This window comes from Anguilla anguilla, chromosome 18, assembly GCF_013347855.1.
Source record: "Anguilla anguilla isolate fAngAng1 chromosome 18, fAngAng1.pri, whole genome shotgun sequence".
In the NCBI taxonomy this organism is placed as follows: domain Eukaryota; kingdom Metazoa; phylum Chordata; class Actinopteri; order Anguilliformes; family Anguillidae; genus Anguilla; species Anguilla anguilla.
In genome coordinates, this window is record NC_049218.1 from 6093579 (window position 1) to 6121023 (window position 27445).

The 27445-nt window shown below is 55.4% G+C and overlaps 1 protein-coding gene across 7 annotated transcripts in view; it reads right to left on the bottom strand.

Moving 5' to 3' along the window:
• Positions 1-2470: 2470 nt before the first annotated feature.
• The window catches only part of usp54a (ubiquitin specific peptidase 54a), a 44471-nt gene continuing 19496 nt past the window's right edge, over positions 2471-27445 (bottom strand). For 2 of the 7 annotated variants that reach the window (XM_035400602.1, XM_035400606.1), the window contains 16 exons: positions 24781-24886; positions 22211-22357; positions 21250-21399; positions 19660-19828; positions 19003-19179; positions 18244-18420; positions 17121-17706; positions 16513-16640; positions 15798-15959; positions 14662-14781; positions 12566-12743; positions 9628-10667; positions 7619-7749; positions 7176-7436; positions 6281-6515; positions 2471-5963 (listed from right to left, as the gene is read on the bottom strand). In XM_035400602.1, the coding sequence (XP_035256493.1) occupies positions 5341-5963; positions 6281-6515; positions 7176-7436; positions 7619-7749; positions 9628-10667; positions 12566-12743; positions 14662-14781; positions 15798-15959; positions 16513-16640; positions 17121-17706; positions 18244-18420; positions 19003-19179; positions 19660-19828; positions 21250-21399; positions 22211-22357; positions 24781-24886 (4390 nt within the window). In that variant the 3' untranslated portion in view covers positions 2471-5340. Of the gene's footprint in view, positions 5964-6280; positions 6516-7175; positions 7437-7618; positions 7750-9627; positions 10668-12565; positions 12744-14661; positions 14782-15797; positions 15960-16512; positions 16641-17120; positions 17707-18243; positions 18421-19002; positions 19180-19659; positions 19829-21249; positions 21400-22210; positions 22358-24780; positions 24887-27445 lie in introns of those variants that run through there. The other 5 variants (XM_035400604.1, XM_035400603.1, XM_035400605.1 and 2 more) reach the window with 5 other exon arrangements.

The window sequence follows — 27445 nt, forward strand, 5'->3', positions numbered from 1 at the left end:
GCAGGTGCAGGTGGAGGTGGAGGTGGAGGTGGAGGTGCAGGTGAAGGTGGAGGTGTGGGCAAAACCAGCCAAAGCCTCAGCCGTCAGGTACCATGGATCAAAGCCCTCCTCAGAAAAACCCTTCGTGCCTGAAGAGAACAGACCTGCAGGACGCCGTTCGTCTATTTACACAGAAAATTCTTCAGCAATCCAAAGGCTCAACACGCCCTCTGCTGGTGACACACAGGAAATGCGTGTCAGGCCGGGAAGACATACATTTTACACTTCAGGGGCTTTTTTGTCAGTAAAAAGGTACCACCACGAATGCAGACTTTGTAGGTTTTGCAACTACATTGTAGGGTTACAATGACTTGAATTGCTTCCAACAAAGCAAAACAAGCCCGCAAGCCATCTGGGAGAGATGCAGCTATACAGTCCATACGCAGCCTATGGGAAAAGTTGGCAGGTTTCCTTGCACAATGATTCCAAACAAGGGGAAAAATCCAGGACATGCAGACTCAAACCAGGACCATTTCCTGTGGTGGAACGGCAACATGACCAAGGAAAAAAATACAGCAACCCTCGACCCAAAGGTATTGCATTCATATATAAACAATTTAAAACAGCAATATGCTTTAAATATTAAAGAATCCAGAATCAAAGTACAGATTAAGATTTTTGAGGATTGATATTTCATGTTCTTCCTTTGAACAAAGTTTCTGTGCTTTCAGTCCAAGCCCCAAGGTTACAAAGGAGATGATTTTATCAGGTAAAATGTACTTTTATTAAACAAGACGCCTTAGATGACATAACCTCCTAAGACTCAGAAATTCATTTTTGTCCCCTCTAGGGGACAAGTTTTTGGTCCAACTCTCGAGAACCACATATTCTACTATGCTGAAACCACTACATTCAATAAAAAAAAGAAATATCTTTGAAAATAACTGCAACACGTTTTTGTCATCAAAAGCACTTTACGTTGCAGTTATTTTGTCAGAAAGAAATGAAATACTTTTTTTCTGCAGGGTTGTTGGAGGATGCAGCCATCAACAGAGATTTAAGAAGGTGTGCTGGTGTGTGTGCATCTGTGTACTGCTGATGTGAGGGACTGTGTGGGGGTGTGTGTGTGTGTATGGGGGTGGGGAGGCACTGGTAGGACATTTTTTGCTGCGTATGCGATGTAACAGATCTGCACAGTGGTCTCTAAAGCCCCTGTAGGCAGAGTGAAAAGGTCAGCAATGCGGGGCTGGGGTGGGGGTGGGGACGGACTCTGGTGTTTTGGTACCACTGCCAGGTCACGGGCAGCATGGGGGGGGGGGGAACGGGGGGTTGCCGAAGGGCAGCGGGAGACGACGGTAAACATATTTTACAACCGCTCGCAAACACACGGAACACCGATGCAATTCCCGGAAGAGGAAGCGCCGTCAAACCATCTGCACACTTCAGTCATTTAAAGAGCAACTGCAATTAATCCAGCAGATGGCGCCAAACAGCACAGAGACACAGCACCATCTATGCAAATGCTACTAGGCATTACACATACAGGGTACACACACTACACACACAAACACACACACACAGAGATTTATTCTAAGGCTGTATTTACACTGCAGTTGGACTGCAGACATCGAGACATTCGACATGGTCTGGAGTCACTTGAAACAGCTGCGGTGCAATCTTACCAAGCAAATGGTGCCGCTACATCTTTTCAACACTACAGTGACTGCGTTACTTTGAGAGCTCTTATCCAGGGCGTGTGAGTGGCCAGGGATGAGAGCATAGAGCAAACATGAATAACGATAGGGAGCACAATTTGGGGGGGGGGGGGGGGTTAGAGTGGTGGTAGGCAACGTTCCCCACCCCTGTCCCATGGTCGTTCATCTCTCCTCTGCTTCCTGGGGTCACTCCTCTCTCTCTTGCTGAAGTAAAGCCGAAGTTGGGGTTGGGGGGGGGGGGGGGGGGGGGGGGAGCGTGCCCTGTCGTGATACACATGCATTCCCCCGGCGGAAAGACAGCCATTACGGCTCAAGCGGGGGCGGGTTGCAGAGGCAGCAGCTCACCTGCAGGCACCAAACTGTCTGTATTTTACTGACCAAATAACAGGCACATTCTAAATATAGACGTGATAAATCTACAAAATAAATGTTAAAAAAAAAAAAAAACCAAGTGGCTAACATAACCAACACAAAGCATGCATTATATAACTGCTAAAATCACAATTCCCAAAACCTGTAAGCCCTATGATATTACGTGTGCCAATACACACACAGTACATGAATGGGAAGCAAATAATGACGGGAACCAGCAAAAATCTCCCCCAAAATCGCTTGGGGTAGGCAGGCATCAGCTGAAACCACATGGATCATTCACTGCGGGCTCTCCAAATCCCACACCCAGAAAGCATCCGGTGGCTGCAAAAAGCAAAAATGTGAGAACGAACCATTCCATCCGGTTCACCTGCGAATGGAACCAACACAAGACAAGACAGCAGTTCAACTGTGCCCCTGCTCCTGTTGGAGATCGTCATAGTAACTTTATTGCAAAAATACAAGTTTCCATCTGCCAGCATAGCATTTACAAACGAGTGGAAAGCCATCAAAATTCCTTTACATTGTCAAGAAATCCTCGTCACACTTCATTCCGAAGGCTAGTAATATCTGTACACGCGTGTATATACAGTCGTTGTAAATCCTGTTTGTTTAAAAAAAAAAAAAAAAAATGTAAAAAAAAGGTCACATCTGTAAGCTGCACTTCTACTGGAAATCCACAAGGGTGCAGTGTTTTGCAGCATTCACACCAGGACTCAAGACTAGCTCAGCTTCTTTGACCATATAACCCCAGGAAGAATACAGGGCAGATCCTCACTGACAGAACGCAGCTAATCTTTGCAAAGTTAGACATTCCAGTTTTTGCTTCTGTTGTTTCAAGAGAACCAAATCTCAATTTGTGTAGCAACACCCACCCTTTTTCCCAGCAGCAGTGCAGTTTAACTCCTGTTGGCAATGACACTGCAAATTAAAATCAATTAAAAAAACAAAACAAAAACATAGCCATTAAGGTGTAAAACTGAAATCGTAAAACTTCAAGCAAAATAGGAAATCATAAATGGGCACCAAATGTGTACAATGTCTGCAAATAATAAATAAAACTGACAGAAGACTTTCAGCAGTTTGATTAAATATTTCATCTAATATAATATTTCAATATTTGATCAGACTGCTGAATGTGTCCGACAGCATTAGTCCTTAAGGCTGTATATCTTGTCCGTTTTCCGTTTCGTACTTTGTTCTAACATCCTGGCCTTCGCTAAACTCCGAACATTGTGCATATGCAAGGCCTCCAAATAGTTTGGTTTCTAGGACCCATTTCTACGGTACGTCACCCTCCGAAAGCAAGACGCTCCTGTACGTGATCGAGTTTAATCTTTCGGAATTACAAATGAAGTAGTATTCTTTACGCAGAGAGAGAGAGAGAGAAATGATACTGGAGCATGTCGCTACCACAGTACAATAAGGCTAAATCACATATTTTAAACCCTGTAAATACAGAAGCATTTGCTGACCCAATGGTGTGGAATTTCCGCCAAATAAAACAAACAAACAAACAAAACAAAAAAACCGGAGGATATTATTCATTAACTTAGACTTGGGCCCTAATGCTACCAATCTAGTACTCACGATTTGGCAAAGCCCTCTTTAGAGTTATTTCGGGTAGGCATTTAAATGTCAAAAACGGAACACGTCTTCCATGATCCTAACAGTGGGTACCTTTCTCAGACGTTCGAACCTCAATCCTGTACCACGGTATTTAGGCTAACGAGGCTAATGGGCTACGTAGCAGTGCCGTCACGTTTATTAAAAAAATAGGCTAGCCCGGAATATCTCCCCCAGAAAACCGGGGAACAAAGGCAATTGAGTCAGAACAGTGGTGGGTATCTACCTTTGCACTTCTGAAATGCGCTCAACTCGTCTTTATGCACATAAAGTAAACACAAAGCACTAGAGAACAGACGTCTCACATCGTCTTAAAATATAGCGTTTTTTTTTTTTTACATCTTCTCCTACAGTTCAAAAAAATATTCAGTATAACATCTAGGCAGTCTATGCCTGTAACATTAAATGCAAGGCTAAGTTGTTTGCTACGAATAATTCCACTTACGGAAAAGTTACGGTCACCTCTCCATTCGAAAGGTTAAAATGTTCAGTCCATACCAACTCTACGACGCTAGCAGACAATGGTAGGATAGAGAAATACAAAAGTAAAGCAGGCCTGTTTCTGGGTACAAGAAGCATTCAGTTAAAACATTTGTACAAGCTATACACAACCTACCCGTCTCCTAAAAATAAATAGCTCAAAGTAAAAACAAAAGCTTGAGGACCTCACAAAGGAGCCAAATTGCTAAGTGTAAAAGACTAAGACCTGCTCCTTTTTTAAAAAAACAGAAACAAAAACAAAATCAAAACCTCAACTACGTAGGACCCCTTCAGCTGCTCCTCTAAGTCAGAGTAACTGTCTTTCTAAGGCGTCCATTTTAATTGCATGAAAAAAATGAAACCGTGGCAATCGTGGCTAAATCGATTCTCCCAGATATTAATTTTGAATGATGCCACTGTAGCGACCTCCTCTTGATTGGTCGACTCCTCTGTTGACCGGTGTCCGTTAAGCGCTGGGACCCCTCCCCTTTTTTATTGGTCACAGTCATAAAGGCCTTGAGTCTCCGCCCTCTTTTTGCCCCGCCCGTTTTGGAGGGGTGTTACCGGGGCAAAAGCGCTGCGTGCATTTATCCTCCATACAACCCCAAATTCGGTGCGCCTCTGTGTTCTGACGGGACGTCCCGGTTCGTGTGCTCTCCTGCAGCCGAGCGCATCGCTCCCCAGGAGCTGAAACACGTCTGCATCTCACGCCCCAGAGTCCACAGAGGAGCTAACGCACACGTTCGCTGAACACATTAAAAAAATAAAACAGAAAGGCAGCCCTGTGGAAAGGACAGGGAGGTTCCGTCTCGACTGAGAGGACGACGACAACACTTCCGTTCTGGCGTAAAGGAAGCGGTACGCTGAGAAGTCCTGTCGCAGCCGGAAGTAGTTCCGGTCAGAGAGACGGAACGAACGTATCCCTCCGCGGCTTTCCCTGTCTCTCTCGACCACGGGCCATTGTGACGACGCAGCACCGTTTAACGGTTACCCTAAGCAAAAGAGTGAGCCGCGAGCTTGGCGTTCCACGTGAGCGTCGGTTGGGGCGACGGTCCGGTCGGTTGCTCCGCAGCGCGCTGACGGCGTAGAGCTGGTCCCAAAGGCGTCGTCGGGGGGGTCCCGTACAGAACAGCTCGCGCAGTGTTCACGCCCTCCTGCGGGGGGCGCTCTAGCGGCTGGTGGGCCGGAAGCGGGACATGTACATGCCGCAGGAGTAGCAGTAGTACCGCGAGGGCTCGGCGGGGACCTGCTGGCACAGGGAGCAGAGCGGGGCGCGGCCGGGGGGCCCCCTGGCGTAGGGGGCGGGCCTGGGGGCCGGCTGCGGGTGCGGGTGGGGGTGGGGGTGGGGGTGAGCGTGGGACGGGGGCGGGGCCTTCCTGTACTCGCTCCCCCGCCAGTCTCCGTCGGGGGGCACGTCGAGCCGGACGGGCTGGGCGGGGCCCTCGAGCTGCTGGGGGTGGGGGTGGGGGAGGGTGCGGTACCGGGGGAGGGGGTGCTCGTGGGCGCCGTGGGGGGGCGGGGGCTGCCCGTAAGGGGCGAGGCGGCCGGCGGGGGCGGAGTGGCGGGGGTGGGCGAGGGTGGCGTAGTGGGCGTGGCTGTGGGGGGGCTGCTGCTGCTGGAGCAGATCGCCCGTGCGGGCGCTGTCCCTGGGCAGCGAGGACCCCGAGGCCGTCCGTCGAGGTGCCCGCGGCAGCGTGCCGTAGCTCAGTGCCACGCTGTGGTAGCTTTCGCTGGGGAGAGCTTCACGCCCGTCAAGCACAGCCAAAAACTTGTGGGCCTTCTGGGAATCTCCTGTGGGGCAGAGGGGGGGGGGAGGGACTGTTAGCAGGGAGGGGGGGAGGGGGGGCCGACGTGGACTCACAAACACCCAAACACTTCTTCAGGTGCCCCATGACATGCCAAACATTCTAAAGACTTAAAAGAAAACCAGTCCAAGAAATGGCTTAAATTCTTAAACTAGCAAGATAAACACACAGCACGCAAAGATATGCATCTGTAAAGACGTTTGGGGAGGAGGAGGGGTTGCAGGATCACAGATGGCACCTGTGTTCTGCAGTATGGCTATGACAGGCAGAGGGGGCGGGGTTTGGGGAGGGAGGGGCCGTTACCTGGGTGTCCCCGGACGGGCCCCGTCACAGTGGGCCTCAGCAGCTGCTGGGACGGGTGAGGTGTTTGGGCTGGGTGGAGATGGTGGTGGTGTTGGTGCTGGTGGTGCTGATGGTGGTGTTGGGGGTCAGCGGGGAACACAGGGGGATTGTGGGGGGCGGGGAGGTGGGGGGAGGGGCTAGCGCGACGTGAGACTCTGCCTTCCGCATGCTTCGTCGTCCTGGCGACCGATGGCTCCTTTATTTCAGGCGTGAACAGAAGGGGGGGTGGACAGCCACACGGCGGGGGCGGGGGGGGATCATGCGGGGGAGGGGGGGCGGGAGAGAGGGAGAGAGATGGAGTTAGAACAGGTTCACAGGGGCGGATGCCTTCCCCGTCCGCAGCAACGCTCTTGCGAAACGAAAAACAGAAACCGTGAGACAGCGGGAAGTCAGGGCGATGAACGACCGCTTGTTTTATAGTTAAATATAAAACATTCCGGCTCGACAGAAGACAAGCGCAACCGAAGGTTACACCTCACTGCACAGAGTCACAGTTGCATCACACAGGCACCAGATGGCAGTATAACACGCAGAAACACTCACTGGATGACAAATGCTGACAGTATGTAGACATGTGATGGTGGAATGACGTCTGCAGTATTAATAAACGTCAGATACAGCCCTGTCCATGACTGTGTGTGTGTGTTTGTATATGTGTGTGTGTGTGGGTCTGTGTTTGTGTGTGTTTGTGTGTGTGTGTGTGTGTGCGTGTGTACAGTGTGTGCGTATGTGTGTGTGTGTCTACGGTGTGTATGTGTACACGTGTACGTGTGTGTGCATGTGAGTGTGTCTACAGTGTGTGTGTGTGCGTGTGTGTGTGTGTGTGTACATGTGTGTGTGTGTGTGTGTTACTCACGAAGCTGTGGGAGCCAGCGAGCTGCTCGGGCCGGGTTCTGATGACGGTGCCGCTCAGGCTGCGGGCGATACGGCGAAGGTTCTCAGCGCTGTAGGACGGGTCCTCACAATGCAGCCGGGGGCCGGACGGGTCCTCACAATGCAGCCGGGGGCCGGACGGGTCCTCACAATGCAGCCGGGGGCCGGACGGGTCCTCACAATGCAGCCGCGGGCCGGACGGGTCCTCACAATGCAGCCGCTCCTGGCCCACAGAGGAGGGAGGCTGGGACACACACACACACACACACTCACACACAGTCCGCACACACTCCTAATACAGTATAATGTGTGTGAGAATGTGTGTACACATACGTGTGCATGTGCATGCGTGTGTACATGCGTGTGCATGTGTGTATACGTGTATGTATGTGTGTGTACACACGTGTGCGTGTGCCACTGGCTCACCTGGTGATGGTGGGCGGGGGGGCTGGCGCAGACGGGGGTCCTGTACGCGCTCCTCTCGATTTCGGCAGTGGGGGTTTTGGAGCGGCCGGGCGTGGCCATCCCAGACAGCAGCTTCCGCGCCGCCGCCATCGCTATGGAGACAACCAGGTTAGTCTGGCCCTGCAGCCCTGGTCGCCACTAGCACACGCTATACGCTAACCCTGCTATCTGCAGGGAACCCCAACGCTTCTGCATGCAACACGCTAACCCTGCTATCTGCAGGGAACCCCAACGCTTCTGCATGCAACACGCTAACCCTGCTATCTGCAGGGAACCCCAACACTTCTGCATGCTACACGCTAACCCTGCTATCTGCAGGGAACCCCAACGCTTCTGCATGCTACACGCTAACCCTGCTATCTGCAGGGAACCCCAACGCTTCTGCATGCTACACGCTAACCCTGCTATCTGCAGGGAACCCCAACGCTTCTGCATGCTACACGCTAACCCTGCTATCTGCATGGAACCCCAACGCTTCTGCGTGCTACACGCTAACCCTGCTATCTGCAGGGAACCCCAACGCTTCTGCATGCAACACGCTAACCCTGCTATCTGCAGGGAACCCCAACGCTTCTGCATGCTACACGCTAACCCTGCTATCTGCAGGGAACCCCAACGCTTCTGCATGCTACACGCTAACCCTGCTATCTGCATGGAACCCCAACGCTTCTGCATGCAACACGCTAACCCTGCTATCTGCAGGGAACCCCAACGCTTCTGCATGCTACACGCTAACCCTGCTATCTGCAGGGAACCCCAACGCTTCTGCGTGCTACACGCTAACCCTGCTATCTGCAGGGAACCCCAACGCTTCTGCATGCAACATGCTAACCCTACTATCTGCAGGGAAGCCCAACGCTTCTGCATGCTACACGCTAACCCTGCTATCTGCAGGGAACCCCAACGCTTCTGCGTGCTACACGCTAACCCTGCTATCTGCAGGGAACCCCAACGCTTCTGCGTGCTACACGCTAACCCTGCTATCTGCATGGAACCCCAACGCATCCGCATGCTACACGCTAACCCTGCTATCTGCAGGGAACCCCAATGCTTCTGCATGCTACACGCTAAGCCTGCTATCTGCAGGGAACCCCAACGCTTCTGCATGCTACACGCTAACCCTGCTATCTGCAGGGAACCCCAACACATCTGCATGCAACACGCTAACCCTGCTATCTGCAGGGAACCCCAACGCTTCTGCATGCTACACGCTAACCCTACTATCTGCAGGGAACCCCAACGCTTCTGCATGCTACACGCTAACCCTGCTATCTGCAGGGAACCCCAACGCTTCTGCGTGCAACACGCTAACCCTGCTATGGGCAGGGAACCCCAACGCTTCGGCGTGCTACACGCTAACCCTGCTATCTGCAGGGAACCCCAACGCTTCTGCATGCTACACGCTAACCCTGCTATCTGCAGGGAACCCTAACGCTTCTGCATGCTACACGCTATACCAGCCACATGCTGAATCACTGCTCCTTTTCTCTAAGAAATACGAGTGCACTCCTATTTAAGCCCGTAAAAACAGCACCGTACATCAAAAGGCCATAAATCTCATTAAATATCACCAGGTAGAAGGAGGCGGTAGAAGATTCCGGAGTTCTGGCACAGTGCCATGGGTGAAACGGAATTGCAGGCTGATAGCCATCTTAAATTCCACTCTACTGAACGTCGCTGTGTTTGAATCTTCTTCAAACTCACCGAAGTGCAGTGTTTTAGGAATGCAGTTCTCTGCGCAATGCTAAAAGCACTAAAGCAGGGCCCAACCCTGTTCCTGGAGATCAACCATCCTGTAGGTGTTCACTCCAACCCTAACAAAGCCACACCTCATTCAACAGCTAGAGAGCTCACCGAGCTGCTAATTAGTAGAATCAGGTGTGGCATATTAGGGTTGAGATGAGAACCTACAGGATGGTAGATCTCCAGGAACAGGGTGGGGCAGCCCTGCACCAAAGCGTGGTGGGTACCTGGTTTCCCAGAATGCAGCGGGTGGGCGCTGTGAAGGACCCTGGGGGCGCACGAGGCCTGCAGGCTGGCCTGGTACAGGGAGTCCAGCTCGGAGAGCTCGGGGCTGGGGGAGCCGCGGTCCGGCTCAGGGGCATGCTGGGAGTTGTAGTATCGGGCGACGTTCTCGGCCCAGCGCTCCACGGGCATGGCGGGCAGCGGCCCGGCCCCCTCGGCGGGGGAGGAGGGGCGTCCCGGCTTGCAGTGGCCGTCGGGCGGGGCGTAGAAGGGCGTGTCCATGCCGTCCGGCCCGTCCAGGCTCCAGGAGGACCAGTTTCGGGCGTCGGGGTTTGGGGCCAGCCTGTGGCCGGCGCTGGAGACCGGGGGGGCCTGCAGAGGGGGGGTGTGAACGTGCGGTCGGGACGGGGCTCTGGGGTAGCTTTGGGGGTACTCCTCTGCGACGCTGCAGTATTCCCTCTCGGGGGTGGGGTCCGCCGGCAGGGAGGGTCGAGGGTTCGAGTGCGTCGGTGCGTGAACCGGGGGGCCGGCGCGGAAGGCGTTCCAGTCCGAAGCGTCGCCCGGGCCCCGGGGGGGCGGAGCCAGGGGCGGGGGCGTGGGCTGAGCGGGCTGGGCTCCGCCCTCCCCTTCCATGAGCAGGCCGTCCCAGTCCAGGGAGAGGGAGGGTAAGGAGGCAACGCTGTGCTTACGGGCGTGCCGGGCGTGCGGGCCCTCGTCCGGGACCACGTCGGCGAGCTGGGCGCCCGCCCAGGGCGGGGGGCGCTCCCGCCCCTCCCCTCTCATCTCGCGCTCGCCGCCGCCGGGGCCTGGGGGCGGGGCTGGGAGCTCGCCGCCCTCCTCCTTGGGGCCCTGTTTCCATGGGAACTCCACAGCGCGGGAGGGGCAGGGAGGCAGGTGGCTCAAGGCTTCGGTGGGCATATTTCTACATGGGGGGAGGGGCTTAACGTGGACAGGAGGGGGCGGGCCAAGGGTGGCGTTCTCTTCAGCTTCCTGGTCCTCCAACTGAGCGGCCGTCAGCAATACTTGGCCCGGGATAGGCTGTTCACTAGAGGGGGGGGGCGGAGCAGAGAGCGTGTCACCAGCCAATCAAAAAGCACCCATTTCCCCCATGCATGACACTATCACCAGTAACACAGCACTCCAGATGCAGACATGTCAATCATCACTGCTACACACACTGAGCAGCCCACCCATGGCACCGCCCACAGAACACACACCTGCCCACCCCTCCAGGTTACCTGTGCACCTGCATGTTCCTGCACAACCACCTCACAGGAAGTCAGCTCTGAGTTTCGGTCAGGGGTAAAGGCAGCTGAAGGGTGCTGAATATGAAACGTTTTTCATATCTCTCACCGACCAGCTGAAACACTCCTCCTCCCAAAGAGGATATATTGTATATATTTTACATATTTCTCACAAAGGGAAAGCTTCTTCAAATGGACTCTAACCAAGTTAATTTGCATAATTAAATCACGTAACTTGAGGAAGGCCATAAATCACACTAATCCAATTGGCTTTATCCTCACAACCCATACAAATGCAGAAATAAAATTGTTACACAGCAGTATTAATTTCCACTTTATGAATAAATATGGAATTCTACTGAGGGTTACTGTAAGTACTGTACGCTCTCATCTTGTATGCACACAGCCAGAGGTTTCTGAGCTTGGGAAGAGTCCGTTCCTCCTAATGGAAGTCCTTATGGTTTCTGTGCTTTTCTCCTAAAACACACTTCAGTAATTACGATGGCTCTCAGTAATCCATCAAAACGTTGGTCTCACTGATTTTAAAACGAGCCAACGATCGCTGTGAGCGCGCGTCTCACCTGCCGACGCTTTCCGTACCGTACCGCAATGCATTCTGGTCCCCGCACGCACACACGCGTACACGCACGTCTTGCCGTTTGGGGTCAAAGGTCGAAAAAAAAGCACAAGCGCCAGCATCTGACCTAGAGCCGTGAGATCCCCTTACTGTAGTCACACGCGGCTGCAATAGCCCCCAATCAATACGCAGCGGGGCCCTATGACATCACTACATGTAGGCGGGGCCTAATTCACCCCTTCAGAAGCTAGCCTCTCTCTGCGGCTAGCCTCTCTCTGCGGCTAGCCGCGCTGTATCCTGGGTAAAGCTTATAGCAATGCTAACTGAGGGATCATGGCCAGCTTCAATTCTGCCTGAATAACATGACTTCTCTGAGGGACGAGCAGGATGTGGCTAAGTGTCTGCGATGTGTGCAACGTTCCCAGGTCAGTTTCTTTACACTGAGAGAGAGAGGAACAGACACGGATACTCTTCCCAAGCTCGGTGGGCCAGAAATGCCACAGAAGGACCTTTTGGGGCGAAGAAGAAAACCCCACAGGCCAGTCCTCAACCTTGATAACCGTTTCAGGCCATGGCAAACAAGGGGCAAAGGTCAGAGTGTAAGTTAACGTGCTCCAAATGTGCAGTAAATAGAAATCAGCAAACAAATCACACAAGACCCTTTCCCAGTGGGCTTTGTGTAATACAAGATTAAGTCGACTTCAAATAAATTAACCAATTCTCATATATATCCTTATATATACACTCTTCAAGGGGTAACTGAATTACTTCTCTGAAAATTGATACTAGATCATACTTTTTATTATTAGTGAACCCCAATCAGACCGTTCACTTCTGGCTACTTGTAAAATGATTCATTTTTTTCATGCACAACCAGGCAGAGACTCTACCAGTGTTTAAGCTAGCAGAGAGAACCAACACTAGGCACCCTTTTGACACATTTTGAGTCTTGCAACGCAACCCAAAAAACGGTCCACGACGAACACCCCTAACCCGTCAGAACCCCGGCGCGTCTCGGCGGACGCGTTGCGAAGGCGCGCGCTTCCCCCCTGGAGTCCGCGCGCGGGGGCGCCCCCTGGTGTTAGCGGCGGGGGTTGGCGGTTGGCGGTTGGCGGCTGGTACCTGGGCAGGCCCTGCGTCTGCGTCAGCTGCGTCGGCTGCGGCGGCTGCGGCTCCTGCTGCGGCTGCATGCGCTGCTGCAGGCCTCGGGCCCTCCTCATGCACCTTTGCAGCTTCTTATCAGCCACAGTTCTGCTATGTGTGTTAGCGTAGCCCTCATGCATGGTAAGTCTTAGTTTAGCTACAATGCAAAGGAAACAAACAAAACAAAACAAAACAAAACAAAAAAAAAGGCACAAAAAAAAACAAAAAAAAAAACAACGTAGAAATAAACAACTGAGTTATGGGAGCATGCAAAACAACTTGTAACAAAAATAAAACACTAATAAGGGTCATGTGATTAAACAATGGGACGGGATGGGGTGGGGGTGGGTGGGGGGGGTGTGTGAATGAGGTCACATGGACAGCGTTACTAGACAAATGGGGGCGGTTTGACGATGGGAAACTAACGTTTCGCTAACATTACGCTAACGTTATGTCTACTGGGCTGAAAGACCCACACTCACTGTACGTAATGGCAAAATGGTCAAATGAAACTGAACAATGTTAAAAGTAAATAAGTTGTAAAACTAAAAAAAGGTTAAAAGCGAGCTTTTACTAGCCTATTTTCTCTCGACCTCTGAAGTCTTTATATGGTATTTTTCAACAAACACTTTGTGGTCTTGGAATCTCAGGTAACAAGCAATACTGAGATAGAGAATCCAAATAAATATTCTCTAACGCCACCTTTTATTTGTCTACCAAACTCTGAAAGTGAACTGGCTGCAGACTGAGGAACAGTGAGGCACACACACAGGGTAGTGTGCACAGACAAGAGGATCGGGTGGTACAGTAAAGTGTCACCGTGCTGCAAAACAGGAAGGAACTTCCTCTGTGAGAAGATCAGGAGTGCCCAGGTACACAGAGTTTTGTGCAAAGACAGACAGGCAGGCAGGCAGGCAGACAGAAACACCGCTCACAACAGGAATGCAGAGAAAGATAGAAAAGGAAAGAAAGAGACAGAAAGACAGAGAGAGAGGTAGAGAGACAGAGTGAGAGAGACAGGGTATGAGATTAACACCTGCCACCAGCCAAATGCAAGTGAAATTTTGATTGAGGCTGATAAGATTTTCTACTCTAGCAGCCAATTTGGCAGGTAACCAACCAGGTTGTGTAACACTGTAGAAGGTAATGCAGCTGATAACGTAAAAACAATGGCTGGTAATTTCAGAATCCACGAGCCACTCTGGCCAGTGGGTGAAGAAGTTAACTTCATGCCCTGGAGAGAGTGAGAGAGAGAGAGAGAGAGAGAGAGGACAGTGGCTTTGCTTAACCGCAAAACTGCATCCAGGATCCCGACCCTCTGCCAGGGTGCAGGATCCTTCCTGCGGTGCGGATGACAGAAAACAGCGCATTTTGGGAGCAGCAGCTAGAAGAGGGCGGAGCCAGAAGGGGGCTAGCAGCATTTGGATTGGGTGTTGCAGCTGTCAGTCACATGCCCCACCTCCCCCTTTGTGGAGGGTTGGCCAGCAGGCTGCCTGGTAACCACAGCAACGGGTAAACAGCTCGGAAACTCCCACTCCTCTCAGTGTTTGGGGTCAAATTCACACTGAGGGCTGGTGACCTTACCCAATATCAGAAACACAGTCTTGGATTCAGACGGGCCAAAATCGTTCCACATCATCAGTGATTCAGGGCTATTTGCCCCTACTAATGTTCGGGAATAAAAAGAGCAGGAAGTTTACATTTACAGATCTGACTCTACGGCTCCGCCTCCTCCTCGCTCTCTGTGAGGTTTTCGGACGAGACGGACAGCTTTCCCGCGGACCGGCGCCCAATCGCAGTGCACCGGAGCCGAAAGGGCTGAGAGCGAGGGTCATTTCAGAACAGCCCAATTCCAAATTTCAGCGCTGGGGGAGGGAGGGAGAAAAGTCTGGAGCAGGGTGCGAATTTGAGGCCGGGTCGCAGGGAAGCAGAACAGAGAGGGACACAGACAGACGGACGTACAGACGGAAGGACAGACAGGCAGACAGACAGACGGACAGACAAGCAGACGGACGGACGGACAGTTAGAGGCGGTAGTAAGGGAGCGCAGGCAGAGGCAGGTTAGGCTTACTTACACACAGCTTGGTTACACACTGAGAGGGCGGCGGCCATGTCGTCGGCCTGCTCCAGCTGCAGGGACTGCTCTAGGAGCGCATCGGCCTCATGGAGGCACTGCTCAAAGCCGTCCCCCTTCCCTGCGGACGACACAGCGGGGGGAGGGGCTTAGAACAGGGGACCCCGCCCGGCTCGGCCCCGCCCGGCACGGCCCCGCCCCGCCCCGCCCGGCGCGAAGCACTCGCCCAACCCCTGCCCCGACCTGACCCGACCCTGGAGGACCAGCAATCCCAGAAATCCCAGCGCTGCACAAGCCTGCGACACACCTGCTGCATTTGTGTGGTAATGTGTGTGTGTCAGTTTAATCTGGGTCTGTATATGTGCGTGTGAGTGTGAGTGGGTGAGAGTGTGTGTGTGTCTGCGTGTGTGAGTTTAGTCTGGGTGTGTGTGTGAGCGTGTGAGTGTGAGCATGTTCGGTGTTGTTGATGATTTCATGCGCATGTAGATTTGTGTGTGTGTGGGAAAGTGCGTGCATACATTGTGTGTGTTGGACATGGTTGCATGTAGATTTGTATGTGTGTGTGTGTATGACGTGTGCTGCGTGCTTGTGTAAATGTCTTCCTGTGTGTGTAAGAGCGCTCCCAGAACCCACACAGAGCAGTCGGCAGCACACCTTGGGCCGACCTCACTGACGAGGGGGCGGGATCTCACACAAGATCACGCAGGTCAGAAAAAAACAACCACATTCTAACCACTCCCGCCCTCCACGGCCACAGCCACACCCAAACCCCTCCCCCATTCCAGCGGCCTCCGGTGATTGGCCCAGCCAGTTCAGCTTAGGCCATTCAGAGGGCAGCTGTGCTTCCTCTGCAGCCCAGCTGGACACTCAGGCTCCATGGACTGATCCACCCAACACACCTGCCCATAAGCCACACATACACACACACCCCTATACACAAACACACACACACACACACACCCCCATACACACACACACACACCCCATACACACACAGATGCACATGCACACACATACCCTCGTACACACAGGCACACGCACACACAGGACCCCAGTGCCCTGTCCCACACACACACACAGTAAGGCCTGTGTGTGGAAACCCCCCGTGTGGAGAGCAGAGGAGGCCGCTCTCGTTACCCTGGTTCTGCAGCTCGTCCAGGTCCATGAACTTGCTGGGCCGGGGGTTGAAGCCCATGGCCGCCTCCTTCTCCTTCTCCTTCTTCCTCTGCAGCTCCTGCTCCTTGGCCCGACGCGTCACCTCCTCCTGCAGCTCGTCCAGCTCGCTGCGGCCTTCCCCGCCTGAGGAACAAACACACACACACACACACACACACACACACGGACACACGTCACACATACGCACACACACAGACACACGTCACACATACGCACACACACACGCACCAGCATCACAAGACTTAGCAGGAAGAGGATACGAGGTATGTACAAGTACATATCATATTGCGCTACGCACACACTGATAAATAGAGTAACCCGAACACACCCTAACACTGTGTTTGACCTGACAGGCCTGTCTCTGGCTGTGTACACAAAGAGAGACACACACAGACACAACCAGACAGAGACACACACACACAGACGAAGAAACACACGCACGCGCAGACACACACACACACACTCGTGCACACACAAACACACACACACACACTCGTGCACACACACACACACACACTGTGACAGACACACACACACACACACACACACACACTGTGACAGACACACACACACACACACACACACTGTGACAGACAGACACACACACACACACTCGTGCACACACACACACACACTGTGACAGACACACACACACACACACACACACACAGCGTACCCAGGCTGAGGTGGCTGCTGCCCCGGGTCGATGTTTTCAGGTCCTGCAGAAGGGCGCTGCTGCTTTTGGATTTGGGCACGCTGCGCCAGGACGGGCCAGGGCCAAAATGCTTCCGGGACCCCGCGTCCCTGAGGGAGGGAGAGAGGGAGGGAGGGGGGGAGAGGGAGAGGGGGGGGAGCAATCACATGAGCACTGTCTGTCACTCAACAGCTCACTGAACTGGCTTCTCCAGACGTCTAAACTTAAGAGTCGTAATGAATTCATCTGGGGGACTATTACCATCGCTGTTAAAATATTTAATACAGCCAACTGACCCAACTGAGACACAAACACACGAATCCTAAGTACACTGTGCACTGCATCTGTCTCAAAGTGTGTGTAAGTAAGTGTAAGTGAGTATGTACTGTATACATGAGTATGTACTGTATAAGTGTGTATGTAGTGTATAAGTATGCACTGTATAAATGAGTATGTACTGTATAAGTGTGTATGTAGTGTATAAGTGAGTATGTACTGTATAAATGAGTATGTACAGTATGAGTGTGTGTGTGTAGTGCGTATGTAGTGTATGAGTGTGTGTGTGTGCGTATAGTAGGCGTGTGGGGTACCTGTGCGCCCCGGGGCAGGAGCTCTCGCTCAGGGGCGTGTCCAGGCTGACGGGGCTGCTGCTGTTCCTCTCGCTGCTCTCGTAGCCGCTCTCCATCCTCTGAATGAGGCGGGGCTGGGGCGGGGGGAGGGTCCGGGATCGCCCTCCAGCTCCAGCCCCCGCCCCCGTGCCTACGCCTGTGCCCGTCCTCGCCCCCGTCCCGGACGCCGTCGTGCCCGTCCCGGCCCCCGCCCCTGACCCCGCCCCCGCCGCGTCGGCGTCCTCCACCAGGGGGGCGGAGCCCAGCGGGCTGTAGCCGGCCTGCCGCCGGCTGAAGATGCTGTCGATGTTCAGCGCCTCCCGCCTGGGCTTCCACGCGGGCCTGTAGCGCCCCCCGGAGGAGCTGGACTTGGACTCGCTGCTGGTGCTCTCCACGTCCCAGTCCCGCGCCCGGGGGGGGCACTCCCGCCCCCCCAGCCCCAGGCTGGAGGCCGAGAGCGGGCGGCTGTGGATGATGTTGCTCATGGTCTCCTTGAACTCCTTCAGCCGGCTGGACGTGGGTTTGAGTCCCCCCGCACGGGGGACCTGCTGCTCCTTCAGAGTCTCACCTGAGGGGGGGGAGGGAGGGAGGGGGGAGAGGGGGGGGAGAGGGGGGAGAGAGGAGGGAGAGGGGGGGAGAGAGGGGCAGAGGGAGAGTGGGGGGAGAGAGGGGCAGAGGGAAGGGGGGAAGAGAAAGAGAGTGAGTCGGGGGGAGAGAGGAAAGGGAGGAGGGGAGAAAGTTACATAGGAGGGGGGCAAAGAAATGAGAGAAATAGAGGAAGACAGAAGGAGAAAATGAGAGAGCAGGAGAGAATTAGCTCTTCCTGAGCACAGTGCGTCTTCATCAGAGCTGACAGAGTGATGGATATCACAGGACGATGGAAATGCAATGCAAATGGACATCAACAGAGCCAGAAGAGAGTGAGCCCTCGGGCTAGCCACAGCGTGCCAATCAGCTACGCTGTCAACTGACATTACCCTCATCTGAGCGCAGCCGCTAGCGTCTGCCGAGCGGCGGCTCCAGCTCTGCGTGCGGGTGAGAGCTGGGCTCGCTGACGGGGTGTTTGCTATCTAAACACAGAGGGGGCTCGGGGCGCGCTCCCTACCCTCGCTGTGGTAGCCGGCGGAGGACGCCTCGTCCGCCTTAGGGGCGCGGCCCCGCTCCTCAAAGCGCCGCGGCCGGCTAGAGCTCCGCTTTCTGTCCCCGGCCCCGCCCTTCCTGTCCAAAGTCCCGCCTTTCCTGGGCGCCGGCCGCTGCGCCGGCTCACTGTCCGTCCCTGGCCCTTAACAACGAGAGACAGCCAAGAGGTCACGGCCCGGCCTGAGAGCGGGGTGCGGGATGATGATGTCATCAGACGGTGACGTGTGTGGGGGAAGGGAGGGGGGTTGTGGGTAATGGAGTCCAACCTGAGTGTGGTGTGGGATGATGATGTCATCAGACGGTGACGTGTGTGGGGAAGGGAGGGGGGTTATGGGTAATGGAGTCCAACCTGAGAGCGGTGTGGGGATGATGTCATCAGACGGCGACGTGTGTGGGGGGGAAGGGAGGGGGGTTATGGGCAATGGAGTCCAACCTGAGAGCGGTGTGGGGATGACGATGTCATCAGACGGTGACATGTGTGGGGAAGGGAGGGGGGTTATGGGTAATGGAGTCCAACCTGAGAGCGGTGTGGGGATGACGATGTCATAAGATGGCGACGTGTGTGGGGGGAGGGAGGGGGGTTATGGAGGGAGGTTATGGGTAATGGAGTCCAACCTGAGTGTGGTGTGAGATGATGTCATCAGACGGTGACAGGTGTGGGGGAGGGAGGGGGGTTGTGGGTAATGGAGCCCCAGGGGGGTCAGTGTGCGGGGCGGGCGGGTACCTGCGGTCTCCACGCTGCTCTGCGAGGCCGTGTCGTCGGGGTTACAGATGACCGTGCCCTGCGAGTCGGAGGAGAAGTGGCTGACCATGGACTCGTGGTGCGAGTGCGAGTGCTTGTACGTGTAGCTGTCCGTCGACGAGTCCGTCCGGGTGTCGCTGGAGATGGACGGCTCCCGGCCTGGACACAGGAAATTAGGAGAAAGAAGAAACAAAAAAAAGGCAGAAAACTGAATACCTGAGAGTTTTATAAACGTGACAATGTTTACCTCAATGTCCATTTTACAGCTAGATATCTTGCTGAAGCTATTCAGGTTAAGCATATTGTTCAAGGGTACGACAGCAGTGCCTCACCTAGGAATTAAACTGGCAGCCTCTGAGATACAGGGCAAACTCTTTTAACCTCTACACCATGCAGCCTCCCTGTAGTGTTGTTAGCAACCAGCCCTTAGCCCCTCTACTATCACTTCTGCTGCTGAGCTGTTTGCGCATAATGCTATAAAACCCATAATAGGTGGAGCTACAATGAGCTGCCAATCATCAACTTTAACTCAGCCAATAAAAAGAATTTGCCCTCCGCCACAAAGTACGATGATTGGTTCACGTCAGAGAGTACGCGACGGCTCCTCCAACCGTACGCCCAAACCCCCCCGCGTCGTACCCGAGTCCTCGCTGTCGTAGTAGGCCTTGTTGTAGTGCCGCAGGTCCAGGTGGGTGGGCAGGTCCTGCACCGACACGGGCGTCCCCCGGGGGTCAGCGTAGAGCAGCAGCAGGGGCTGGTAGTGCCCCTTGATGCACCGGGACACCACGTCCTTCCACTTGGGCCCGATCTGCCGGGAGGAGAACCAGGAGCGCGGCTGAAGAGCGGGACCGAGAGACCGCGCCGGAAGAGCTCTCTCAAACCGAGACCCTCGACCTTCGGCCGCCGCCTTTCGAAAGGACGAGCTCGCGGACGACGACGCGCGTCAGATGTGAAAAACAGAGCCCGGCGAGTGAGGTTATGTAGTCGCAGCGTGGGATGCGGTACACACCCAGTTTGGGGTTTTTTTTTTTTCTGTTTTAGGAGAGGCAGTTTCTGTCCGAAACAGAACGGATTCCACTCCCACCCGCTGACCCACTGAGGCAGGCTCTGACAGGAGGATCCACCGGTCCAGTACAATCAGAGCAGACTGCGTCCAGGGTGTGTGAGTGTGTGTGTGTGTGTGTGTGTGTGTGTGTGTGTGTGTGAGTGTGTGTGAGTGTGGGGGTCTCTGAACACAGCATCAGCGAGGTGCTGCTTTCTCATTGGCCGCACATGCCCCTGCCCCCCCCACCCCATGCCACGCCCTCCCGTTCGGTAGGGGCTAAAACAAAGGAGGGATTTCCTTGTTTTCTGCCACCGCAGTGGAAGCTCTATGGCTCACATGCCGGCCTTTCAGAGAGGTGAAAAAGCTGCTTTGTTTGCACTGGGCCTGATCCAGGGCAGCCAGCCCATTATCACATTAAAGCCCTGTTTGCAATGCAGCAACACAGCCCTGCGCAAGCCACCAACCACTATCTGCACTACAGCCATACCCAATACCCCATTATACCCAATTACAGCTCTCATTAAACCCATTACACCTCTACCCAATACCCCATTACACCCCATTACAGCTCTACCCACTGCCCCATTATACCCCATTACAGCTCTACCCAATACCCCATTAAACCCCATTACACCTCTACCCAATACCCCATTATACCCCATTACACCTCTACCCAACACCCCATTAAACCCCATTACACCTCTACCCAATACCCCATTATACCCCATTACAGCTCTCATTAAACCCCATTACACCCATTACACCTCTACCCAATACCCAATTAAACCATTACACCTTTACCGAACAGTCCATTAAAACCATGCTACAAACCCAACTGAAACACTCCATTACATCCCATACACTCCCAGCTAATAACCCATTACAGTCCGACCCAAACCAAGCTCTTAAGTAGGTTAGCAAGACCTACACCGAATCACAAGGGCAGGTGGTATCATACGAGCACGCCGCAGGCTGCTACGTCTCTACCGCCAGGGGGGTCAGAGAGATTCACAGCAACAAGCAGCAGGGGGGGGAGCACACACAATGGATGATTCATTCCTGAGGGAACCCTAGCACTGTTCAAGGATGAGATGCAATCCACAGCGCGCGCGCGCACACACACACACACACACACACACGCCGACACACGCACACACACACACCCAAGAGCTGCCCCCGTTTACCTCCTTGACGTGGGCGTCGTCGAAGTACATCCACCTGCGGATCTTGGTCTGGAAGAAGAAGGTGGAGTAGTGCTTGCCGTAGTAGCACACCATGCCCACCAGGTAGAGCTCCGACTGCCTGGCCTTGTCCTCCGTCACTCTGTAGAAGAGCTGGGGGGGGGGGAGAGAGAGGGCACAGATCACCATCATCCCAGCACAGCGACGGGCCCCCCCCTGCTGACTTGTCCTCAAGAACCCAGCCAGCCCCCCCCCCTCATTACGGCTGAACACCGAAGCCACCGCAGCTCAGTGTGCCTGAACACTGGAAGCCGCTGTCGCGCTCTCATAAAGCTATTTTTGGAGGGCTGCCATGGAAACGGAAAGAGGCTCCATTGGGCTGAAAGGGCCCCGTTATAAACGCGTGTGTGTTCGCGTGTCCTTAAAGCTCTCTGTGCGGCGCGTCTCCTCGCGATGGCGAAGCAGCATCGCCAGGACCTCCGCCCCCGCGGCCCGCGAGCCGTAGCGCCCCTCCCGCGGTCCCGCTACACGCACGGCCCGGAAACGCGGCGGAGAGCGCTCTCGAAACGCGGCGGCGTGCGGCTAACGCGGTCGCAGAGTGGCGCCCTCTGCAGGTCAGGAGGAGCTAGCTGCCCCGGCGCGAGGCTCCCGTTAGCTTCCCGCTCAGTCACGCGAGCTCAGGTTCTCTCTGCGACCGGACGGGCTGGTGGGTTTGGGGAGGGGGGCGGGGGGCAGCCTTACATCGCCCAGGCACAGGCAGGTGTGGTTGAGACGTGACCTGGCGAGGGGGTTTGGGGAGGGGGGCGGTAGGCGGGTGGGTAAGGTTTGGGGAGGGGGACAGGGGGCAGTCTTACATCGCCCAGGCGAAGGCAGGTGTGGTTGAGACGTGACCTGGCGAGGGGGTTTGGGGAGGGGGGCGGTAGGTGGGTGGGTAAGGTTTGGGGGGAGGGGGGCTGGTCCTTACATCGCCCAGGCGAAGGCAGGTGCCCAGGCTGTGGATCACGTCCTCGGCCAGATCGGAGTGGTCCGAGTCCCACACCAGCCCGATGGTGATGATCTCAGGAGAGTTCATCAGCACCCGCCGAATTCGCAGCTTCTCCCCACAGCTAGCCTGAGAGGGGGGGGGGGGGGGGGGGGGGGGGGAGGGAGAGAGAGGGAGGGAGGGAGAGAGGAAGGGAGGGGGAGAGAGAGCGAGAGAGAGAGAGAGAGGGAGGGGGAGAGAGAGAGAGAGAGAGAGAGAGAGAAAAAAAACAGCACATTACATCACTGTTTCTCTTCCCAGTGCTACACACACATACATGCCCACACTCCTCAATAATCCACACACTTCTGAGCTCCCACACACGCCCAATGATGACATCCAGTGATGACATCAGGGGGTGACCACCGTCTTCAGACCTCTGACTGCATCACGACCACATAAACCGCAGAACTGAAAAACGATATTCAATTCAATACGACTCTGACCTGCCCTCTGGGGCAATTAGGGTGATCATGCAAGCACCTCCTCCACACACACAGGGCAAAACAAAACATCACAATCTAATGTTCTATCAATACAACTTTCCCACACACAACACCGACTGCACAGGATATGACAACACTTCCTGTACACAGAGAGAGCGTACGGTAAGCAAAGCAGAATCCTAAGTGCAGCGCGTAAGGGAGATGGGCTAGCCCGCCCCGCTCAAAGCTTCTGGAACATTCCGCGGGGTCCGTCAGTGGGGGGCGGAGCTTTGGCAGGTGAATGCCACGGCGACCCTGTGGCCCCGGGGAGGAAGCACTCGCGCTTTGTGTTTTCCGAGAAACCGGGGGTGGGGGGGGTGGGGTGTATTTAGCCCGGTCCAGTAAAGGGGGGGGGGTGTATTTGGCCCGGTCCGGTGAAAGGGGGGCGGGGTATTTGGCCCGGTTCGGTGATGGCCTGTGACAGACAGGGATTAAGCACGGGCCAAACTCCCCATAAACAGAGGCGGGTTCCCCCTCACAACGGCGGCGTTGAGTCTTCCCACGGCCAGCCTCGCCACAGTCCCGGGACGCCGACCAAAAATCAGGCTGACGCTTTCGAACGGTCTTAAACCCCAGTCTCCAGTTCCCAACAACACACCACCTTCTCTGTTTCCAGATTAACTATCCACTAACACAACGAATATCACTTTAGTCGTTACTATTTAACGCAAAAACCTAAAACTGAAGAGGCTGGATGCAAAGGAGATGTGTGAGTTAAACAGTCAGGATATCGAAGGGGAGAGCTACAGGGGCTCATATAAGAGCTCCACCATATGGTGGCTGTTTGACCTTGGGGAGCCTTCAAGGTCGAAGTGGCCTGAGCCGGTGCAGGGTAATATGCAAGTCATTAGGCCCTCAGGCCATTGGTGAAAAAAGCTTTTCAGGGGCCTGATGGTCAGCGTTGCCATGGTGCAGCGAGGGGGGAGTTTGTATTGGGGGGTGGCCGTTCCCAGGCCCCCTCTTCACAAAGGCCCCCTTCTTCTTCTCGGCCGTCCCGCCATTAGCATTCCGGCCGCCCCCCACCCCCTCGCCCCCCCCTGCCCCCATCCCTCGCCCCCCCCCCCCCCCCCCCCCCCGCCTGCGCTCCGGCCGGCCGCCCCCCACCCCCTCGCCCCCTCGCCCCCCCCCCGCGCTCCGGCAGGCCGCCGCCACCGCGCTCCGGACCGCACCCCCGCAATGCTTTTCACACGCGCGGTGGAGAGCATACGCCAGGGCCATGCTGGCGAAGCGGCTGCCTCTCTCTCTCTCTCTCTCTCTCGCTCTCTCTCTCCGCGCCGCGTGTGCCAGGAGCAGCCGGTTCCCCCCCCCCCGCCCCCCCAGCAGCCGGTCCGCCTCTCTCTGCCCCGGCTTTGACTCACCCGCGGCTTCTGCTGCCGATGGCGGCATCGCGGTAAACAAGCCGGCCCACCTGTTGCACAGAGGACGCGCCTCGGCGCGCTTCGAACCCGCCCCGTTCTGAGTCCGACTCTCTCTCCACTTCATCACACCGCCTCAGCCTGACGCTCGCTGGCTCAGCCGCTCCAAAAGAGACCGAGCGGAGGAATGCGAAGGTGCTAAATACGGTATCTCAGAAACCAGCTCACTCAGGGAAATCATTTGGCTGGCCACACTGACTGAACTGACTGAACATGAAGAGGGACACAGTTCTGCGTGAGGTGAGATAGGGTAGGGTAGGGCAGGGTGAGTTAGGGTAAAGCAGGGTAGAGTAGGGTAGGGTTAGGGTGAGGTAGGGTAGGGAGAGATAGGGTAGGGTAGGGTGAGGTAGGACAGGGTAAGGTAGGGTAGGGTAAGGTGAGTTAGGGTAGGGTAGGATAGGGTTTGGTAAAGCAGGGTAAGGTAGGGTAGGGTTAGGGTTAGGTAGGCAGGCTATGGTAGGGTAGGGTAGGGTGAGGTAGGGTTAGGTAGGGTGCATTAGGGTAGGGTTAGGGTTAGGTAAGGCAGGGTAGGGTAGGGTAAGGTAGGGTAGAGTAGGGTACGGTAGGGGGGCTGCAGGGGCGAGTCGCCGTGGCGACGGCGGGGCAGGCTCACCGGGCAGTTGCGCAGGTCCCCCATGGTGCTGGCGTTGCGGAGCAGCTCTCCGAACATGTCCGGCGTGGGCTTCTCCCGGCACTCCAGCATGCGGATGGCCTGGTTACTGCAGAGCAACGGGACAGAGCGGCCGCCATTTTACCATCAGGGCACCGCCACCGCCATCGGACCGAACGTCACCCACAACCACCTGCTTCAGTCACTCACAACTACACAAACCTGCTTCAGTCACCCACCACTACAGTCACCTGCTTCATAGTCACACACAACTACACAAACCTGCTTCAGTCACCCACCACTACAGTCACCTGCTTCATAGTCACACACAACTACACAAACCTGCTTCAGTCACCCACAACTCCACACATCTGCTTCAGTCACCCACAACGTCACTTACATGCTACAGTTACACATAACCAGTTACCTGCTTCGCTCTCATCATCCCCCCACCCCACCCCACCCCCCACCTCCCCACCCTCAGCCACATCGCTGTCTCCTGGCCCATAACCCACAGCCACCACAGTTCCTAATAAACAAACACCTGCGGGAACACCGGCGGCCGGCCAGTGAGATCACCCGCTCTTACTCATAACAGGCCGTTCACGAGCAGGCATGTCCTTTAAACTGTAACTGCAGGCCGCAGTGCGGATGACAGCTGATTACACACCAGGGCTGGATGAGACATTACAGCTGAGTACCTCCCCCTTACTCGTCTTTTATAATATCACTGCTCTGTTTTTAATGTGACCGCTGCAGTGATGGAGGAGGAGGGTGATTCACAGCAACATTTCTGTGCACAAAACACAGCGGCAAAGACCTGCCCACCAATCACAATCGCCCACGCCACCTCCGCCACCGCCTCCGCCACCCACCGCCACCCCACACCGCCGTTCTGTGCCCCCCCCCCCCGAGCAGAGCGAGCTACGCCCACCGCACACCGCCTCGTCAGCGTCAGAGTGACTCAGCCGGGGGGGGGCGAGCGGCTGATTAGAACTCTCCAAGTGACCGCGCTCGGCACGTGCCAATCAGCGGCCGCCGTCGCACGGCTGGCCCCGCCCACGGGGTGGACTGGCGGCCTGGGCCTGCGCAGATGGGCCCCTGTCAGCAGCAAGTGGCCCTCTAGAACCGGTCCAGCGCTGGATCACGAGGGGGGATGTGGGGGGGGGGGGGGGGATTTCGGGCAGAGCGATCGCGCAGGTCCACGCGGACCCTGTCCCGACGCGCTGAAATCAGTTGTTTTCTCACCCGGTGGTGATACGGTTTCCCCTGGACTGTAAACGGTGCTTCTGTCCTACATTATATTATATGTTGTCGGCGCACACCTATCCGTGCGCGGCTTTCAGCGCACGTTACGCATTAACACAGTGGGGAGAGGCCGCTAGGCTAACTCGGGCTCAGTGCCCTGCGGGTGGGGAAAACCGCTAAGTGTGTGAACCTCTGTGTTAGCGGTGTAATGGCACGCTTTGCTTTTCCCCTGGCCAGGTCTGTTTGACTGTGCGGAGTGGGGGGGCTTTGGGGGGGGGGGGGGTTTGGGGGGGGGGGTGTTTGTAAGGACGGCGGGGACGTCCTTGAGGAAGCAGGCAGGAGCTGCGGCTGCTTGCGTAGCTCAGAGTGCCGCAGGACTGAGACACTCCTGAGCTCCTCTCCTCTCCCGGCTCCTGCTGCATCGGACGCATAGCAGGGGAGAGTTAGAGCGTCTTGCAGCAGTGTGTGCCTGTGTGTGCGTGTGTGTGTGTGAGTGTGTGTGTGTGTGTGAGAGACAGCCAGAGAATGTGTGTGTGTGTGTGTGTGTGTGTGTGTGTGCGCCTGTATGTGTGAGAGAGAGAGAGCCAGAGAATGTGTGTGTGTGCATGTGTGTGTGTGTGTGTGAGTGTGTGTGTGCGCGTGTGTGACTGTACAGCTCCTCATGTTTGCGGGTAATTACCCAGCAGCAGTGCTCAGTCTGCACAGCTCTGTCCCGCTCCACTGCACCAACCCGCCATCGAGCTTCACAGCCAGAGCGGAGAGGTGTGGCTCAGACAGCCCAGCACAGTCCATCCTCACCCCACCCCACAGGTACCACACACTCCAGCCCAACCCACAGGCACCACACACTCCAGCCCACCCCACAGGTACCACACACCCCAGCCCACCCCACCCCACAGGTATCACACACTCCAGCCCACCCCATAGGCACCACACACCCCACCCCACCCCACCCCACAGGTACCACACACCCCAGCCCACCCCACAGGCACCACACACTCCAGCCCACCCCACAGGCACCACACACCCCAGCCCACCCCACAGGCACCACACACTCCAGCCCACCCCACAGGCACCAAACACTCCAGCCCACCCCACAGGCACCACTCACTCCAGCCCACCCTACCCCACCAAACACAGTGTGGATCTTCAGTGTGGATCTTTAGTGCGGCTACGCTGCGGCACAGCCAGCTAGGCCTGCATCCGGCTCCCCAGGGAGGCCACTCCAGCCCTCAGTCCCATTCTGCACACCTTACAGACTTAGAGCTATGAGCTCACTGCACACTGTGTGTGTGTGTGTGCATGGGTGTGCATGTGTGCGTGTATATGTGTATGTGTGTGTGTGCATGGGTGTACGTGCGTGTATGTGTGCGCGCGTGTATGCATGTGTGTACGTGTTTTGTGTGTGAGTGTGTGTTGT